This window comes from Coenobita brevimanus, chromosome 71, assembly GCF_032717465.1.
Source record: "Coenobita brevimanus isolate Jiangsu-jjx chromosome 71, ASM3271746v2, whole genome shotgun sequence".
In the NCBI taxonomy this organism is placed as follows: domain Eukaryota; kingdom Metazoa; phylum Arthropoda; class Malacostraca; order Decapoda; family Coenobitidae; genus Coenobita; species Coenobita brevimanus.
In genome coordinates, this window is record NC_137024.1 from 24499242 (window position 1) to 24520059 (window position 20818).

At 43.7% G+C, this 20818-nt stretch overlaps 1 protein-coding gene across 1 annotated transcript in view; it reads left to right on the forward strand.

Annotated features, from left to right (window-relative positions):
- Tfb1 (transcription factor B1) overlaps positions 1-20818 on the forward strand; it is a 276606-nt gene that overhangs the window by 18947 nt on the left and 236841 nt on the right. The window contains exon 4 of the mRNA XM_080277678.1: positions 9544-9765. Coding sequence (XP_080133804.1) covers positions 9544-9765 — 222 coding nt within the window. The remainder of the gene's footprint in view (positions 1-9543; positions 9766-20818) is intronic.

Sequence of the window (20818 nt, forward strand, 5' to 3'; positions counted from 1 at the left end):
GACACGGATGATGATGATGACACCAGCCAGATGATAGATGTGTCCACTCACCCGTTCTCTACCTTGGAGGTTCTGATCCTCCTACTGCCAGCTCCTAATCCTCCATGTGGTTCTGTTCCACACTCTCAGCCATCTCACTGCACTAGACAAATCCCTGGGTGGGTTACAACCCCACAGCCCATAAGTAGAAGTAACCCAGCCTCCCTTCCTCCTGCTGGCCCACCTCCCAAGGGACTTCTCACGCAGTTCATGCCCCTGGCAATGGACACTCTGCCCATCTGTGTCACCTCCCTACTTAGCTACACTAGTTGTTTAACGAGTTGCCCTCAGCCTCTACAACTGATTCTTTCCTCTTCCTGTTGAAGGATGCCTTGTTTCTGTATCAGAGAGGCATATCATTCCAAGGCATTGACACTAATCTCCTTCCTTGCTTAATTTCCCATTTCATGTGATAATAATGGCTCCCTCACTTCTCGAGCGATTTATATTTTGGAATTTCTCGTTCCATCCTGTATAAGACACAGGAGTTCAAGCTGGCAGTGGCAGACCTTTCCTTTGAGGTTGCTGGTATCTGTGAGACCTGGCTATCCTCTGACCACTGCCTGTCTTTTTGGGGATGCCACGTCTTCCTTGGAGACTGACAGGGCACCGGGAGTGACCTAGTGATTCTAGTTTGGGATAATATCCCATTCTGATCTTTGCCTTACCAGACCCCCTCCCCCCAGCCTCCCAGGATGTCATGAACCTTCTGACTGTCTGCATCTGCCCTTCTGCTGATGGGATCATGGAAGAGCTTATCCTTTTCCAACACCAACAGCAGTCCCTGTGCCTCCCTGTGGAGGACTTTAATGCCTGCCATTCCCGTTGGGATCTGGGTGTCTCCTGTGGATCCTCGAATTGGTCTGTTAGGTCACTGTTCCACTTCCTCCTTGAGAGTGCCTGCTTCTCTCTCCTTACCCCTATTGGCCTACAAACCCACTGCATCAGTCCTCACACAGATCATCCCTCCACTCTTGATCTCTGTGTATGTGATTCCCCCTTCCTCGATGCAGTCATAACAACCAGGCCCAACTCAGGAGCAGCCACCTCCTAGCACTTCTCAACATTGACACCCTCCCATCCGTGGTCCCATAGACTCCATGCCCTCATTGACCGCTTGTCCCGGATTGATGGCCAGACTTTCGTGCAGCCCTTGACTACTCCCCCCCTCCCTCCCCACCCAGTCACAGATGCTTCTTGAAGACTGAGTCACTCCCTTCCCCTCCAGCCATGTAAAGACTGGCTGTTCGGTCTTCAGACTTTCGTTGACATGGTGTGATCCACCCTACAGTTCCATGTGGTCTGATGGCTTCACCTGCACTGTCCTTGCCAGGCTTTCTGCATGGAATGCCAGGATATGTAACCTCTGGTGCCATCTCCTTAAAGTTTGCCATCAACACTGGGAAGCTAAATGTAAGAGGACTATTGCATTGACACAGCACTCAACATGGTCAGCATTTTGCTCCTCCCTCTCCTTTTAGCTCCATGTCATGGACATGGAAATTTGTTTGCTTGATGAGTGGACACTCCACCACCCATTCCCACCCCGTGGTGAGAGATGTTATTGCCCCTGTTGACCAGGACAAGGCTGAGTTCCTTTTTGTTCTAAGTTTCAGCTTGGTGTTCCTGCCCCCCTATCAGTGTCTTACCACCTCCAACAGATCATCAAAGACATTATTTCCTCCTCTCAACCAGAGGGATCATCCTTCCCAGTCTCTTCCTCTGAACTCTGTCATGCACTACATCAGGTCTGGAATGGAAAGACAATAACTGGCCACTGGGGACTTTTCCTGGTCCATGGAAAGAGTCCCTCCTTCCATTTCCCAAGCCTTGGAAGGGCCCTTCCCTACCATCCTCCCACACACCAATAGTGCTACTGTCATATGTTGGCAAGCTACTAGACTGCATGGACTACGGGCACCTCATGTGGTGGCTGGAACATTTTGGCCATCTTAAGGAGGAGCAGTGTGGGTTCTGGCATAGTCAGGGAACCACGGATGGCCTCCTCGAGCTTGAACACCACATCCATCTCTCCTATCTCTTCTGCGGTTTTCTCCTGGCAGCCTTCATTGACATCCAGGGTGCATTCATCTCAGCAACACATGATGGAATATTGTATAAGCTGAGTACCATGGGTGTGGTAGGCTCCATTCTTCCTTAGGTACAGAGTTTCCTTGACAACCACATGCTCTCTGTGTCAGCGGGAGGTGTCCTCTCACTCCGTACCCCCGCCAGTACCAATACACCAGTCCTGTATGAGACAGCCCTAGCATGTATTCAGTATAGACAGTGGGTGTTAGTGCCAAAGTGGTGACATTTGGAGGTGTGTGGATTTAGGAGGACCACTGGGCCATGGTAATAGAACGTGAAGTCTGTACCCAGAATCGGACACATTAAACGGAGGAGGGGGGGGGTGCCTCAAAGCTCAGTCCTCAGCCTCATCCTGTTCAGTGCCCTATTAGCTGACATCCCCCTTGCCCCCGGTACCTCCCTCTTGGTCTTTGCTATTGATGTTTCCTTCCTTTATAGTGCAGATGCACTGGAGGAGGCCCAGACTGGCCTTCAACAGGCAGTTGATATCTTTGATGCTTGGGTTATAGCTTGGAGGCCAACAATTAGTATGAAGAAAAGAACTCTGATGTACTGTACTTCACACTGCGAAAGCTCCCCACATTTCTGGAGATTTGGATTGATGGCACCCCTCTCCCCCTGCAGACAAGACACACCTTCCTAGGCGTAGGCCTGGATGGTTCCAGGTTGATGTGGAGGAATCACATGGATTACCCCCAGTCATCTAGTCTCCGTCAGCTGAACATCATGCAGAGTATTGCTGGCATAAGTTGGGAAGCTAAAAGGAAAGCACTCCTCCATGTTTACTCTGCATTTGTCCTAAGTCACCTGTCTTATGGGTCCTCCGTTTATGGCTCTGCCTCTTCCCAGCTGCAAAAGCTAAATGTTATTCAGAATACTGCTTTCCACGCTGCCCACAAGGTATTCAATTCTGGTCATATCCCTCCATGCAGAATCTGGAGTGCTGCCCCTTTCCCTTTTGCTTACAGGGCTTAATTGTCAGTGCATCCACCGTATTCATGTTCAGCCACCCTGCCACTCCCTCTCTAGCCTATGTATCAATGCACCCGACTTGTTTGTCCCCCCTCCCCACACTGGTCTTAGTCAAGCAAGCCAGTCCTCAACCATGGCTTGCAGGCCTGTGACACACTCTCCATCCCACTCCTTCACCTTCCTCAGCAACCCCTGTCTTTCCCATACCCCTGTGGTTTGACCTGTCTTCTGTAATATCCCTGACCTCCCAGTCAGGTTCCCTAAGTCCTCTGATGCACTGCTGGCCTGCCATTTCTTCCAGGACATGGATGCCTCCCAATTTTGTGGCCCAATGCATCATCACTGACAGTTCCCACTCCCCACCCCACTTCCTTTACCTCTGCAGCGTACTTTGAGGACCTCTCCCTTTGCCAAACTTGGACCCAATCTGGCTCACACTCTGTCCTCACCACAGAGCTCTGTACAATCTTCTCAGTGTTAGACTTTGTGAAACACGTCTCATCCCCCAACCAGTGATACCGAACACCAACTTGCAGTAATCGTTGCACCTCCTTCTCTCAAGATGGCTGTCCTCTCACATATGACTAGTCCACACAATCCACTCTCTTCTCACTGTTTTTGCTTCACCTGTACTGACCATGCTTCTTCAGTGGATCTCTTCCCATGTCGGCATGCATGGGAATGAAATAGTTGACCAGGCAGCACAGCAGGCACTATACTCCAATTGCCTCAGCCCAGCTGGACCCAGACCTCTCTATCCCATGCTCTTAGATCTGCCATGCCTGTCAACTTAATGGGAGTCACACCTTTCTTTTGACCTGGCAGGAATCCCACTTGGCCTCTTCCGTACTGATACGTCCACCCACCCCTGTATTCACCACCTGCCATATTGGTGGAGGAGTGCAAGTAGACAGTTCTGAGGAGCAGTGACCATTAAAGTAGCAGTAGAAAAGAGATAAAGATGCAACAGTGTGGCAAAGAGATAGAGGTTGAAGGGAGCCAGTAAGAGGAGGAGAGTTAATGGGGGGGGGGGGAAATTGACTCCACGTTGTTGAGGAGCTGTATGTAGGGAACCTCCCCACACGAGGGTTGTACCCTACACGGGCAAATAAAACCTGTGTATAAAGCCAACAGCTGTGCAGGGGTAAAGAAGGAGTCAGCTTAGCACACCTAATCTCTTGGAAGCTGATTTTACAAGAGAGGTAATGAAACCCCAGGTATAGTAAAATGTGGATATTACAGACTTCAGTGGACCAGAATTCGTTTTTATCGGAATTTAGGAACTACCGCACTAAATTCATATCCATCCATCCATCCATCGTCCAATCCTGTGCCGCCCCATGAGGAGCGTAGGAGCCTGGGGCTAGGCAAGTTGGTCCTGGCATTTAAGATGAGTGACCAGCCTTACTTCTCCCTGAGTGGCAGTACATGAGCAGTAAATCCCAACCACCCGTTGGGTATATACACAGGTTCAATCCGATTGGAGCACCTTAATTACCGACTAAACCACCATGTGCCCTAATTTGGTTATATGATTACCACCCAGCATAGTAAATGGTTTCCTGGTGTACAGGAAACCATTTGGCTCATCACTCAGTGTAGAGTCACTCATTGGCAGAAGGAAGAGGAAAGAGTGAAGGAAAGAAAGACAGAAGAGGGAATGTAAAGTTACCTGTAGGCAGGAGGAGGAGGACAGAATATCAGAAATAGTCCGATAAAACCAGAAGCAGTCCAGACTGCCTGACCACTTCAGCTATATTCACCATAGTAAGGTAAATAAAAGACATGTTTATCAGTAGACAGTACAGTATTATTTTGTATATTATACCATTTGATTATTGTAGTGGAGGTAAAATACAGTACAGTGCTGCAGTGGTAGTGAAAACAGTTTATAAACCATTGGTGCAATCCACACTAATGTCTGATATATCGGCAAAATCCGGTTTAGCAGGGGGAAGTCCGGATGTCACGTTTATCAAAATTTCACTCCTTTGGGAATGGCTTGGGCCCCAATTAGTCCTTTATAGTAAGGTTTTACTGTATGCTCAAAGATGATGCTGGAATGAGTTTGGTATTGTTAAAAATTAGAGGATATTCCTGTGGTAGATTTTGATGGGTCAAAAGATGGAAGAACTGAGTTTCTGATGCATTAAGAACAACAAGATTGCTTTTACCCCAGTCAGAGAGATGAGTCAAGTCAGACATTAAGTGTGCTGTAGCTTGTTAACTGTCGAAATGGATGCTGCAGGAAGCAGATGGAAAAAAGAATGGTGGACTCATCAGCATACGAGTGAATAGGTTAGATGTACAGTACATCTTAGAGGGTCATTAAAGATTAGTAGGAAGAGAGTTGGTGATTGGGGAGAGCCCTGAGAAGCACCACTATTGTATTGATAACCTTAGGAGAAGAATGGTGGCCACCTGCAACTGCACCTATAGAACGACCAGAAAGGAATCTAGAGATGAAGCCACGGATAGAAAGATAGGAACCGTAAGAGGACAGTTTGGAAATTAAAGATTTATGCCAAACCCGATAGAAAGCCTTTGAGATGTCAAGCGTAATGACAAAACTTTCGTCAAAGTCCCGGAAAGAGGACAACCAGGAGTCAGAAAGTGAGTTGAGAAGATCACCAGTGGAGCATCCCTGGCGGAATCCATACTGACAGTTGGAAAGTTTGATAGGAAAGGTGCTTTAAAAGTGTTTTGTTGAGAATAGATTTAAAAACTTCAGAAATACAGGATGCTAAAGCAATTGGGCAATGGTTAAAGGGCTGAGAATAGTCACTCATCTTTGGGTCAGGCTGAATGAGAGCAAACTTCCACCAAGAAGGAAAGGTACAAGACAAAGGCAAAAGGGTTCACCTAGACAGGGTATAAGCAAGAAGCATGGTTCTTGAGGACAACAAGAGGTACCCCATGAGGCCCATATACCTAGTTAGGCCAGTGATGACAGAAAACATCAGTTGGGGAATTTTTAATGTCAGCCATGAGGAAGTCAAACAGGGGAAGTGCTGGAGGAAGAGCATGGGAATCAGCCTGGCTGTGGCTGGGCTCTGTCTGCTATCATGTAACTGGCCTGCATCTCACTACCTAGTCACTTCACACTACCAATAGCTACATATGCTTCATATTTACTATTTCTCTTCTGTGATACAGAAAATGGAAGCCTTCACTTGATGGTTTATTGCAGTCTTTTCATCCTTTGAGTTGTTATTTTATAAGTATAGTACCTATAATACAGCGACTGTAGATGACTGCAGTATGATTATTAGTAAATTGCATGGTAGTAGTAGTAGCAGTAGTAGTGGAGTAATCCCAGTCTGTTTGGCCAACCAGACCCATCAGCTGCAGGCAAGCAGTCGGCTCTGCAGGGCCATCCTGTGTTTTGAACCAATGTTCCCTTGCAGTGGACAGCACCTTGCCACAGCCAGGTGCTGGGAAGAGTGTGAAGGTTTGGGTCCTAGATGGATGCTGCATTTGCATATCAACGCCCATTTGGGAGGGAACCTAACTGCCATAATTTTGTACACATAAACAAACTCAAAGCAAACAACAAGCAAACACTCTCATCAATCACTTTTCACAAGTCAGCCATCTAAACCCCCATCCCGAAGACCAACATATCATCCGACGTAAGACACTGTTCCCCACAGACCCAGACTATGCACCTTTCACTTACAACCAGACGAAGCACATCATTAACAACCTCAAGCACTCATCTGCCTGTGGACCAGACAACATAAGCAACATTCACCTTACACACCTTGGACCACAAGGGATACAAGCACTCACCAACATCTCAGACTACAGCTACTCACACAGTATAATACCCAACATCTGGAAGCATGGCAATATCATCATTATCCCTAAACCCAACAAAGACCCCACGTTACCCGCCTCACACCGTCCCATCACACTCCTCTGCACCCCTTCTAAAGTCACTGAACGACTAGTACTACAACTAGTCACACTTCACATTCCCCTAGCCCAGTCACAACATGGCTTTAGGCCACTACACTCCACAAACACCCTTCTTACAGACCTTACACAGAGAGTTTTCGATGGCACGAATTCAGCTAGGCCACCACACAGAACAATCCTAATCACACTAGACATTAGCAAAGCTTTTGATGCCATCCCCCGCCACAACCTCACAAACAAAATACTCAACACAAACATGCACAATAACACAAAAAGATGGCTGGCAAACTACTTAGCAGGCAGATATGCACACGTAACATTTGCCGGTCAGTCTTCTAATATCAGAAACTTCACAAATGGCATCCCCCAAGGATCTGTTTTGTCCCCTACACTCTTTAATCTATACATGCATGACTTACCCACACCCCACACACCACAGATACACATAGCTTCCTATGCAGATGATATAACACTTACATGTACGCACCAAAACGCAAACACAGCTGCACACATCATTCAGCCTTACCTCAACACACTACACGAATGGTTCACCACAAACAGGCTCAAAATAGTCCCAGCCAAATCTACAGTGACTCTTCTCACAAACTGGACAGCAGAACACAGTCACATCCCACACATCACCATAAACAACACTCCCCCACCACATACACACACCCAAAATCCTTGGTATAACAATACATCAATGTTATTTAACACATCACAAACATTAAAAATAAAATAACACCAAGACTCAATGCCTTGAGGTCACTTGCCCGTACAACATTCGGACACAACAAAGAAACCACCACCACAGTATACAAACAATACATACGTTCAGTGATGAATTATGCAAGCCCTGCCTGGGCTTCTAACCTCACCAAAACACACCAAAACACTCTACAAACCATACAGAACAAGGCCCTAAAAATAATCACAGGCTGCACAGCTACTACACCCACAGACCACCTACATCAAGAAACCAAAGTCCTCAAAGTCAAGGATCACCTAGACATGAGAGGCACCCAGTTTCTTGCTGCAGCCTCCACAAACCCACAACATCCACTACAGTACATGGCAGCACATCCACCCACACCAAGGAACGTCAAAACAACACCCAGCACACGATACCATACACAAATACTGTCATCTCTACCCCCTCGCCCACCTCAGACCAGCTTCCAGAAGCATATCCACACTCAGATCACTCGCTGCTCCATTCAATCACTGAAAGACAACACACAGCTGCATGGACGGCCTCCTGACATCCACCCTTCTGAATCCTATCTTCCTCGTGAGGACAGGGTCCACCTGGCCAGGCTGAGATGTGGGCACCATCCAGCCCTCTTAAGCTACCAGAAGAGGCTGGATGACTCCGTCGCTGATGCCTGTCCAGGATGCAACACAGCACCCCATACTATTAAGCACATTATGGAAGACTGCATTGCACACAGTCACCTACACCATTGCACACACTCACCTACACCAACAACACAACATACACTCTTTGAGAGCTCTGTGGGAAAGCCCGGTCTTGGCCATGGCCTTCCTAAGGGACACGGGACTGTTCGGCCAGACTGCCTAGGGAACAACTACTACTACAACTACACATAAATTGCAGCATTAGAAAAATCTCAACCATCCTGTGGTACACAAAAAACATCAGTTTTCCTGTGATATCAGAAACCAGCTTTACTTTTTTGGTATGAATAAGAACATGTTGAAGTATGTGTATGTCTAAAATAATGTTCATATGTCATCATTTATTTTTTATGCAGTTTAGTTCAGGGGTTTTTGCTCAGTGATGAAAAACAAAAATATACCATTTCCATCACAGACAGCCTGTCACATAATAGAGATGAAAGAATATAGTTTGAATTATAGGTATGCCAGTGCTTTGGTCACTAGCCACATTAGTGTAGTGAGAGCAGATGTTTTAAGATTTGAGTTGCAGGAGGGACTGTATAAGAAGTACTGTACAGTATAAACAGGTGGTGAGAGTAGTTGAAAAAGGCTCCAGATGCTGCCACATGATCAATATAAGATCTGTCTATCTATCTATTGCCAGACGCCTCAATCCCGTTTGGGGTGGCCACAAACAAATCGCCTCCAAGTCGCCCTGTCCCCCACCATTTCACTCCCCTGCTCCCAACTCACACCCCCCTCTCTCATATACCTCTCCACCCCATCCCTCCATCTCATCCTAGGCCTCCCCCTCCCCCTTTCCCCCTCCACCTCACTCACATACACTCTCTTCGTCAGTCTTTCACCCTCCATCCTCTCCACATGGCCAAACCACCTCAATGTGTTCCTTATAACGCTTCCTATCACATCCACATCAACACCACAATGCTCCTTTATATCCTCATTCGTCAGCCTGTCTCTCCATTAAGAGAGTCACATATTGACCTCAGAGCGGTGTGTGGAAAATTCCATTTTTGTGATGTAAGTCTCATTCTCTGGACTGAGGTATTTCTGTACTGCATGTGTTTTTGTGGATTCATTTTGTGATGCCCCCCACAGGAGCATCTGAGCCAGCTGATGACACAGAACCGCCGTCAGCCACCAGATGAGCTGATGGAGAAGAAGCGTATGCTGGATGAGAGCGAGCAATTGCGTCGGCTGTACCGCGCCCTTGTCCCCACACATGTCATCTCTGCTGAGCAGTTCTGGAAGGAAATCGCTGGCCAATACAAGCAGAGTCTGGGTCCACAGCAGGACGTGGGGGTCTCTGGGGCATTTTTGGTAAGGGGCCATTACTGTTTTATATACAGTATAGTCAGCTATAGAATATATCTATATAGGGTCACTCCATCATCAGGAATGTTGCATTCAGAGATAAGTTACTGAACTGTTCTCAGTTATATCTGCAAAAGTATGCAATATGATCAATTATTTTTGCAAGCTATATAACCAACACTTCACTCAACATCATACCACAGTCGAATTTTTTATACTGTATGTTTTAACCCGTACTGGCCCAGGCATTTTTGCAATTTTATACCCACCCAATCCCGGACCAAAAACGGAAAAAAATTTTATTGGAAAAAACAATCCAAAAGGACATATGAATTAAGGAAAAGCAAAAAAAAGTACTCCTTATAGGAGAAATAAGAGTAGGATGACCATCCGTTGTGTTATTAGCCCAGTTTCCCAAGCCATGACTGCCATTTTCCCGCCCAGCTGGGAGGGATGAGAGATAACAGGAGAGGAGAATAGGAGATTCCCCATTCTCAATATCCTCTTCCACTGGCTCATATTCCTCCCCAGAAGAGTCATCTAGGTCTTCCCCTTCTGAAGAATCACTAAATGAAGGGACAAAAAGGTCCATATGACCATTTCAACAGCCTCCTATAGCCCACTGAGGCAGAAAAATGGCATGATTTTCGCAGCATTCTGACACTATGACGGACAGTGGCACACTGATGTTACCCACTCATGCAGAACCAAACTCATTGCCACAAATGCATGGGCACAGTGTTGCCAATACGTTAAGCCACTTGTTAGCAAAAAATTAGCTAGATTGAAGCAGGTTGAGACACGCTACAGTGCTCGAATTTAGCTGTTGGCACCATCACTTCGGTGTGATTAATTGAGATATTTTGTACTGTTGGCACCATGCCGACGGCAGGATGGTTTGGGTTAATTTGGGGTTACATAGATTTTCAGAAGTTGCATGAGAAATGTTCTCTTGTAGTTGGCATAAGTAATTTCAATAAGTCTTTGATTCTGCTGGTTCAGTCAAGGAGTGCTTCATATTAATAATATGTCAGTAGATAAGGATCATAACCATACCCAACAAATTTTGTTATTGCTAATAACTGTTGTGCTGTTAGAGGAAAATGTGATGGTGAGACACATTGCCGAAGAGATGAGAAACGTTACTTGTGCTATTTTTATTGAAAAATAATTATATAGTCAACTCTTATTGGTTACTGTAATTGTAAGTATCACAAACATAAATATATGAGGGAGGGGGGAGTGAGTTGGGGGGAGGGCAGTCAAATGATGGGTGACAGAGCGTCTTGGAGGCATTTGTCTGTGGCCATCCTTTGTGGGATTAGGGTGTTGGACTATAGATAGATAGATAGACAAACATAAACAAAATGTTTACTGATGTGAAATTTACATAATAAATTAACCAGAAGGTGGTTGTTGGGGACACTCACCATCCACTCACTCAATGTAGTGCTGCTGTCGGGTGCCTGCCTTTTCCTCTCTTCCTTCCTTCTTTCCATCCTTCCTCTTCTGTCTTTCCTTCCTTCATTCTTTCCTCTTTCTTCTGTCTATGAGTGACTCTGTACTGAGTGACACACTGAATGGTTTCCTGTACACAAGTATTTACTATGCTGGATGGTAACCATATAACCAAATTATGGCACCTGGTGGTTTAGTGGTCAGTTAAGGCACTCTAATTGGATTGAGCCAGTGCAGGTTTATATCCAAGGGGTGGTTGGGGTTTACTGCTCACATAATGCCATTCAGAGATGAGTGAGGCTGGTCGATCTCATCTTAAATACCAAGACCAACTTGCCTATCTCAGGCTCCTACATGCCTCATGGGGCAACAGTGGATGATCAGTGAATGAATAAACTAAACAAAAGAAAATTCCTGTTTAAGTGACATCAACCTTGTGAAAAAATGTAGAGTAATTCTGTTAAACAAATCGGGGCCCTCTTTCTGGGCACCAAAATGTGAAAAATGTTTAATGTATCCAAGTCGGTATCCCTACCGGGACACCGCTATGCAAGAATTTTCTGGTAAACAACTCGTAGGTCGTTACTCTTCCCTAAAGTTGTTTAAGTAAATCAAACAAGTCTCAGAGTTAGGTGATACGTAAATTAAATTTAACTCACCTACAATACTATTCTTCTATCTTATCTCTTCGCTAATCCCCCCTTGAATTGGCCAATTCGTAAAGGTTACTTAGCTATATGAAGAGGGAGTGATCGTTAACCGATGACGATGAGGCTGCCTGGTATAGTTGCTTGGGCAAGCAAGCGTCCTTATGGTGTGTATGTACAACGTGCTAACTCCACGAGAGCTAGGAGCAGAGTGTGTTAGCTCCACGAGAACTAGGAGCAGAGTGAGTGAACGCGGCAATTCTACCTCCCTCATAGAATGGTAGGTTGCCAACTTTTAGTTATTTACAGTACTAAATACAGTCAAATTACATCATGATATGTACAAGGCAAATCTGACAAATTAATCTTAGTTCCACTTAAATTAAAGTTAGACCAATTATTCCCTTTAACTATGTAAATATCTTAATTCTACATCTGCCTTAACAGGGGAATCTTTCCCTGCTTGCCACGTCACCTATCGCGCAGACGCAGCTTAGGTCAGTGGAAAATACCACATAATTACATGTATTTACAATGCATAGTTGTCCACGGGGGTTAAATGCAGTAGCATTTAATTTATCAATAACAAGAATTATTAAAGAGAACGTCGTTTCTGGGTTATTAAAACCGCTTGAATAATTAACAACAGTCTCTACGTCCTCTGCCTTTAACCAGGGATAAACTATGATAAATTTAGAGAGCGCAACTGCTCTGGGGGAAAATATTTCCCACAGTTTTGGGGCCGGCGGAAAATGATACGTTGTATCATGTAATATGACCCTTAGCCAAGAGTTCCCTCCATAATTCTCGAGAACCCTGTGCTGCGGCCCTACTAGGTCGCGCCTCTTGACCCGTTTGATCTTCACCATTCTCTGAATCCGGAGTGGCTGCTAACTCAAGGGGTACCAGTTTATCAATAGTTTTTATACTGGTATGTCCCCTGCATATTATTTTTACGAGTCTCAGCACCCCTTCAGAATCTGGGTGTGTGGAGATCACTTTAGCTAATGGCCACTGGGATCTTGGCTGTTCAGTCTTCACTAAGACCACATCTCCTATGTTAATAACTGATTTGTTGCTGGCAGCTTGAGCTCCATAAAACCTCTCGCGTAGGCTCAAAAGATACTCTTCGCTCCAATGTCTATTCCACGTATTCAGCACCCTTTCCAGACGTTGATATCCCTCCCGAAGGTGTTGTCCTAAATCATTAGTTTCTATGTTAGGATCATCAACTTCTTCCTGGATATCCACACAAGGCATCGGATGGAGCTTCCTGCCATGTAACATGTGAGCCGGTGTTAAGGCCTCTAGCGAGTCGCTAGTGTCATCTTGATAAGTCAGAGGTCTATTATTAATCCTGGCTTCAATTTCAGTTATTACTGTTCTTAAATCTTCTCTCGTGATCTTAGTTCTATGTAATGTTTTCCTCAGGCAGTTCTTGACAATACCAATCATTCTTTCGGTAAATCCATTTTGCCATGGAGCTCTTGGAGCTGTGAACTGCCAAATACAATTTAGGATTCCCAGCGCCGACTTAACCTTTGGGTCGTTCATTATGTTCAACAGTAAAGGTGCTGCTCCAACGAAATTAGTTCCGTTGTCGCTTATTAACTTGCCAGGACAAGACCTTCTAGCGGCAAATCTGCGAAAGACATTGAGGAATGTCTCTGAGCTTAGGTCTTCCGCTAGCTCTAGATGGACTGCCCTTGTGTAGGCACAAGTAAATAAACAAATGTAAACTTTACGGGGAGTTTCCTCACCCGTAACAGTTATAGCCCCTGTGTAGTCCACTCCTGTTATATGGAAGGGCCGACTTATGTTCACCCTATCCTTCGGTAGGGCTGGTGGTCCTGGGTAGATATAAGGTCGCTGCTCATACCTCCTACAAATGATGCAGTTTTTGAGATATTTTTTAATAACCTGTCTACCCTTAGGAATCCAGTACCTTTCCCGAATTTGGGCTAAGGTCTGCGGTACACCTCCATGGAGAGTGGAATCATGGGCTTCCTTTATAATAAGTTGTACAAAGCATCCACTCTTAGGTAATAAAATGGGATGTTTGGTTTGGATGAGCAAGTCAGCCTTTACCAATCGGCCTCGACATCTTATCAGACCTTTTCCGTCTAAGAACAAGCCTAAATTCTTCATCAGCTTATTCCCTTTTCTAGTGTCTTGGCCTAAAAGTTTATATATTTCCCCGTAAGAATTTCTTTGTACTCTTTTCAGCCAGTATTCTAGGGGATCTAATTTCTGAAACCCCACCTTCTTATTCAAAAATTCAACAACCAATTTAGTAGTATTTAGAAGTTGTCTTATTGATGAAAATCGGCTGATGTCAATCACTTCTGGCTCAGGTACTACTGGATCCAAGTTCACTACACTAACCTCGGCAATACTGTACTGTTTCTGTTCAGGCCAATCCTTAGTGAGTAACCATTTAGGACCTTTAAACCACAAGTTATCTTTGATCAGTCTCCTTACGGTTGAACCTCTCGAGAGCAGGTCAGCTGGATTCTGTTTGGAGGACACATGCATGAATTTAAATTTGGAAGACAGCTCTTTAATAGTCTTCACTCTATTACGGACGAAAGGAATTTTACTGTCTTCCTTCCCTATCCAGTAAAGACAAATCTCACTGTCAGTCCATATGTAAATATCCTCAAACTGAGTATCAAGAGTAGTGGTTATATACCTGGCCAATTTAGTTCCTACTTCTATGGAAGCCAATTCCATTTGAGGTAGGGTTCTTTCTTTAATTGGCGCAACTCTGGCTTTGGACATTATAATCTTACTATCCTCTCCAGTTGCGCAATAAGCTACTGCTCCATAAGCCTTTTGAGAAGCATCACAAAATATGATTAAGTGCGACTTCTCATTACTGTTTATTTTCCTGGGCATACATATGCTTGATGTAGTTTCAAACTCCTTTCTAATCTGTTCCCATTGTTCCACATATGTCTCACCTAATTCAGTGTCCCAGTCTAACTTTTCTCGCCAAGCCTCCTGTACTAAACATTTGCCCCTAATAACTATAGGACTGACAAATCCCAATGGGTCAAATAGCTTGGAAACCTGACTTAACAAGGACCTCTTGGTGAGAGTGACATCAGAGAACTTAATTGGTTTCAAACTTATTACATCAGCTGTTGTATCCCAGTTAAGACCTAACACATTTTGAATTTTGGGAATGTCAGAATCTGGATAGTCCTCTTGTATTTTATTCCTCAAAAGCGGTGAATTTGTATTCCAGCTCTGTAACGGCAAATTTGCCTTCCCACATTCGGGATTGGCTACTTCATAAGCCTTCAAAGCTTTCGATTCTGTATCAGCAACACCTTGCAAATTATCCATATAAAAAGCCTGCCCTATTTCTGGACATTTGGCATTTTCAAAATGATGCTTTAAAGTGTTGCAAAGTAGGAAAGGACTAGCACAAGAGCCAAAGAGCACCGATCGGAAACAGTAAGTTTTCAATGGACTATCCTCATTTTGAGGATCATGAGGCCAGAGGAATTTTGTAAATTTCCTATCCTCATCTCTCAGTCCTGTTCTGAGAAAAGCCTTACTAATGTCTGCTGTGTAAGCGTAAGGTTTCTCTCTAAATCTTAGTAACACATTCCCTAACTTCTCTGTTAGTGTAGGTCCAGAGTATAGGCAATCGTTCAAGCTAGCTGATCCCTTGGACGCTTTACTACTACAGTTGAATACTATCCTTATGGGAGTAGTTACTGAATCCTTGCTTACAGCATGATGTGGTAAGTAGTGTCCTTCTTTGTGGTTAACAGGGTATTCTACCTCTTCTATAAATTTATTCTTCAATTGATCCTTTATAATATCATATAGGGTCAGATGTTCTGGTTTATCTCTCAACTTTCTTAGAAGAGAATTTAACTGAGCTTTAGCTGCTTGGTAATTTGTTGGTAACTCTGAGTGGTTTAGTTTCCATGGTAATCCTACCCAATACTGTCCATCCTTAAATTCCACAGACTGATTATACAGATCCAAAGTTATCTTATCTTCAGGGGTTGGTTCCTCAGAGTGTATACCTATACTGTCTAGGTCCCACAGTTTGTGTACAGGTTCAATGTTTTCATCCAACAAGTCATTTATCTGAGTAGGTTCTAATTCTGCACCTATTCTAGCTACCATCAATGACTGTGTGGGGGTAACAAAGACTGAGTCTACTAGTTTGGCCTCTCCTTTAACTTGTTTTGGAAAAGGCAACTGACCCATAATAAGGTTACCTCCTGGACTCATGAACAACTGTACCTTATTCCTTTTGAAAGTCCTATGTAGGAATCTTCCACAATAATCAGAACCAATTATCATTTTTATGGGACCCACAGTATCTGATTCCACATTCCGTTTAGCCAACTTTATCCCTGAGCTTTGCAAATGATCAGAGGTTTCCTTCAATCCCTTTATGTATATACTTGTCTCCATAGTATCAAGCACAGCTGCTGTTATACGGCATTTATATCTGCCCAATTGTATTACAGGTCTAACTAAATCAAAAGACTGAGCCTTCCTAGTTGTTAAGAATCCTGTAATGGCTAGATTTACCTTGCCGATAACTGGTAACCTTAATTTTTCCACAATGTCTGCAGAAATGAAAGTTTTCTGAGCACCCGTATCAAACAGGGTACATACCAATTGGTTTCTATTCTCAAACAATACTTTCACATCTGCTATTGGTACTGCAGCTGGCATTACTAATGGAGCATTCCCTTTTGCAATTGTCATATTGACACTTGCAGGTTTAGGAACCTCAATTTTCATCCTAGGGCATAAAGCACTATGATGATGATCCCTTTTGCATTTAAAGCAAAGATTTAATTTAGTCTTACAGTCCGCGGCAGTATGTTCGGAGTTCATACAGATTATACAACACCCCAGTTCCTGAAGCTTCCCTACTCTAGAAGCATAATCAGGGTAGTGTTGACAAAATACACTGGAATGTTGTTCACCACAAAAGACACAAACTTTCCTGTCTTTTACCATGGAAGGTTTTATTTCCCCTTTATCTTCAGCATGTCTATTCCTAATCTTTAATACTTTATCCTCGGCCTTTGTGCTGCTAAGGAAAGTACCTATCTCTTCTTTAGGCACATACTTAGTCTTCTCTGACTTAACTTTCCCTATCAGTTGGTTAGTGGGTTTTTTCTTTACTTCAGTCTTCTGTTTGACCTCAGTAGTGTTTAATGTTCCTTGCAAATGTTTACAGAGTTGCATCAAGCCTTCCTCTATCTCTTCACAGGAGAAATTATCCTTCTGGTACCTACCATACAAAGCATCCTTGGTTTTCGGTGGTAGCTTTAAGGACACAATTCTTGAAAGCACCCAATCTGATGTCTTAATATCTTCGTAAGTACCTAAGGCCTTTAAATTACAACTTAGTGCAATTCTAAATTTTTGCAAGGAATCAAAATCGTGCCTAGGCGTGGGTAATTCTATTAGAGCCCGCAATAAATGATTTATAATTTGTTCCCTGTCTTCGTAATTTTGTCTAAGGATGGTCAAAGCCACTTCATAGTTATTTTCTTCTACTGGTAATTCTTTTATCAGTTGATATGGTGTTCCTTTGACCTGTCCTAACAAATAAGTAAGTTTGGTGACTTTAGGGAGATCTGTTCTCTCGTGTACCAAATATTTGAACTGATCCCAGAAAGATTTCCAGTTCTGCTCTCCATCAAATTCCGGAAGCGTTATTTGTGGTAACACAGCTCTACTCTGCTGTGCCACAACTTGTGTTTCCGCGGCAGTGTCAGCTAATTTTGACTCTAGTGTCTTTACTACAGTTAAGTATTCTTCTAATTTGTTTTCAAACTTCGTAGTTTCTGACTCTAAGAGTTCTTTATTCTCAGCCTTTACTATAGCCGCTTCTAAAGTTAAGTAACTCTCTTCGTACTTACTCCATCGATCTTTCAGAATATTTAGGAGACTATTTATTCTCTCCTTTGACAGAGGTATTTGGTCCAACGACTGGTTACAATCATTTATGGCTCTAGTTACCCATCCTGCCTTACTACTAGAAGATTTTTGCAATAAAGAAACAGACATGTTGACGGAGTTCTAATTTAATAATTTAATTATGAATTCCAACCACAATTTTACCACAACTTAGTAATGATTTGATTATTTAAAATTTTGAAGAGGGTAGGGATTAAGTCCTCATTGTACAAATTATCCCCTCTCCCAATTTCGTAATATTCATTACAGCTCAGCTAATTATTTAGTTTAATTTTGAGGAGTGTAGGGATTAGGTCTATACTTTTAACCTATTCCCCAGGGTTATTAAACCTCAAGGGTTTTATTTCATCCCCACACTCAATTGCCAAAACACCCATATTCCCAGAGCTCAGAATTTATTACCTCAATACTCCATAGGCCCACCCATAGCTTGTACAGCATAGAACTCTCCTTTCTTATGTTCTACATAATTTATAAATTTCTGCAGAACCGCTTCCCTACCACGATGGTTCCAATGTATACCATCAGATTTCAACATTGCTTGGAAGGGCTTGGCATTAAAATGTATGAAATCCCTTCCCTTCCTGGCCCGTTGCAAACTTCGGTTCACAGCTCTGCTAATTTATATGTTCCATAACAAACTGGAGAGCCATATGGCAGGTTCCTTGGCTCGAGGAGGGTTATGGCTACTGAGGATTTACAAGAGCCCTCTATGGCTCCTACCACTGCTAAAATATTCTCCACTACTTCATTGCAACCGAACGTAGTAGTAGCTATGCCCATTAAAAGCAACTTTAAACACATTCAGCGCCTCGGCACACATCGGTTATCCTCACTCGGTCGGGGCACCAAAAATGTGAAAAATGTAGAATAATTCTGTTAAACAAATCGGGGCCCTCTTTCTGGGCACCAAAATGTGAAAAATGTTTAATGTATCCAAGTCGGTATCCCTACCGGGACACCGCTATGCAAGAATTTTCTGGTAAACAACTCGTAGGTCGTTACTCTTCCCTAAAGTTGTTTAAGTAAATCAAACAAGTCTCAGAGTTAGGTGATACGTAAATTAAATTTAACTCACCTACAATACTATTCTTCTATCTTATCTCTTCGCTAATCCCCCCTTGAATTGGCCAATTCGTAAAGGTTACTTAGCTATATGAAGAGGGAGTGATCGTTAACCGATGACGATGAGGCTGCCTGGTATAGTTGCTTGGGCAAGCAAGCGTCCTTATGGTGTGTATGTACAACGTGCTAACTCCACGAGAGCTAGGAGCAGAGTGTGTTAGCTCCACGAGAACTAGGAGCAGAGTGAGTGAACGCGGCAATTCTACCTCCCTCATAGAATGGTAGGTTGCCAACTTTTAGTTATTTACAGTACTAAATACAGTCAAATTACATCATGATATGTACAAGGCAAATCTGACAAATTAATCTTAGTTCCACTTAAATTAAAGTTAGACCAATTATTCCCTTTAACTATGTAAATATCTTAATTCTACATCTGCCTTAACAGGGGAATCTTTCCCTGCTTGCCACGTCACCTATCGCGCAGACGCAGCTTAGGTCAGTGGAAAATACCACATAATTACATGTATTTACAATGCATAGTTGTCCACGGGGGTTAAATGCAGTAGCATTTAATTTATCAATAACAAGAATTATTAAAGAGAACGTCGTTTCTGGGTTATTAAAACCGCTTGAATAATTAACAACAGTCTCTACGTCCTCTGCCTTTAACCAGGGATAAACTATGATAAATTTAGAGAGCGCAACTGCTCTGGGGGAAAATATTTCCCACAAACCTATTCAAGTGACATCAACAACGTAACATCAACATAGACTAGTTGGTCGAGGAGGGAAAAGTCACCCCTTTGAATGTATGTACCATTCTTGATATTTGAGGATTTAGTAAAGCCTGCACAACCATGGCCTCTGCTGTCTCATCTCTGGGCTGTCAGGGAAATGAAACTGAGTATGACCCACTCTGTTGAAATCCTTCTTTCTAAGGTAATTAACTTTAATCATGCCTTCTTCAGGCACTGACTCAATGACTGCGGTTTATAAAGTTTAGACAACTTCTTGGTTGTATAATGAACCACTATAGCAATGAATACTAAAATAAGAGGACAGGATTTTCTGCCACCAGAGGGCAGGTTCATCGTACACGTCCACCTCCCAGCTTCTCCTCTTTGCCCCCACAGAACCACCGATTTGTTAGGCGGATGGATCAGAGATCTGAAGCTTCGCTGTCTCTTACATCGTGCCTAATGTAATATTAATATAATTTATTCCACTACCACTTCTATTAGTATGACCATACATCCACCTTCAGCTCAGTAAGAAATAATTATATTGAGCTAGCCCCGGGCTCCTACGCTCCTTATGGGGCAACGTAGGATTGGATGATGAATGAATGAATGAATGAATGAATGAATGAAAAGCAAATTTTAATAGAATGACCCCACAGTATAGAATTTTATTCCAAGTACTTATTCGTTTTCTACGTGATGCACTAAAATCTGATTAACAGTGACAAATTATGTGACTACTACCCTTAAAAGTCCCATTCCTGCCTTGTCATATGGGGAGCCACATATCCACCTGCTCACGCAACCCATCCAACACTCACCCTTCCCAGCCACTTGTGCATCCCACTAAGCACACCGATATCTGCCATCCACCCTACCCACCCACGATTGCCACCCACCAAGCTCATCTAACAATGCCATCCAGCAAATCTACCCACCCTGAACCCACCAACCCACCGAACCCACCAACCTAGCCACCCACGCCGAGCACCCCAGCCACACAATCTTCTCAGCCACTCTGGCAACTCATCGTGTCACCACACACCTTGGCAACCCATACATTCCAATGATCCATCTTGCCAACCAACCACGGTCATCCACTCTCCTCACCCACGAATGCCACCCACCCTGCTCACCGAACAATTCCATACATGACATCGTCCCATCCAGCCCTCC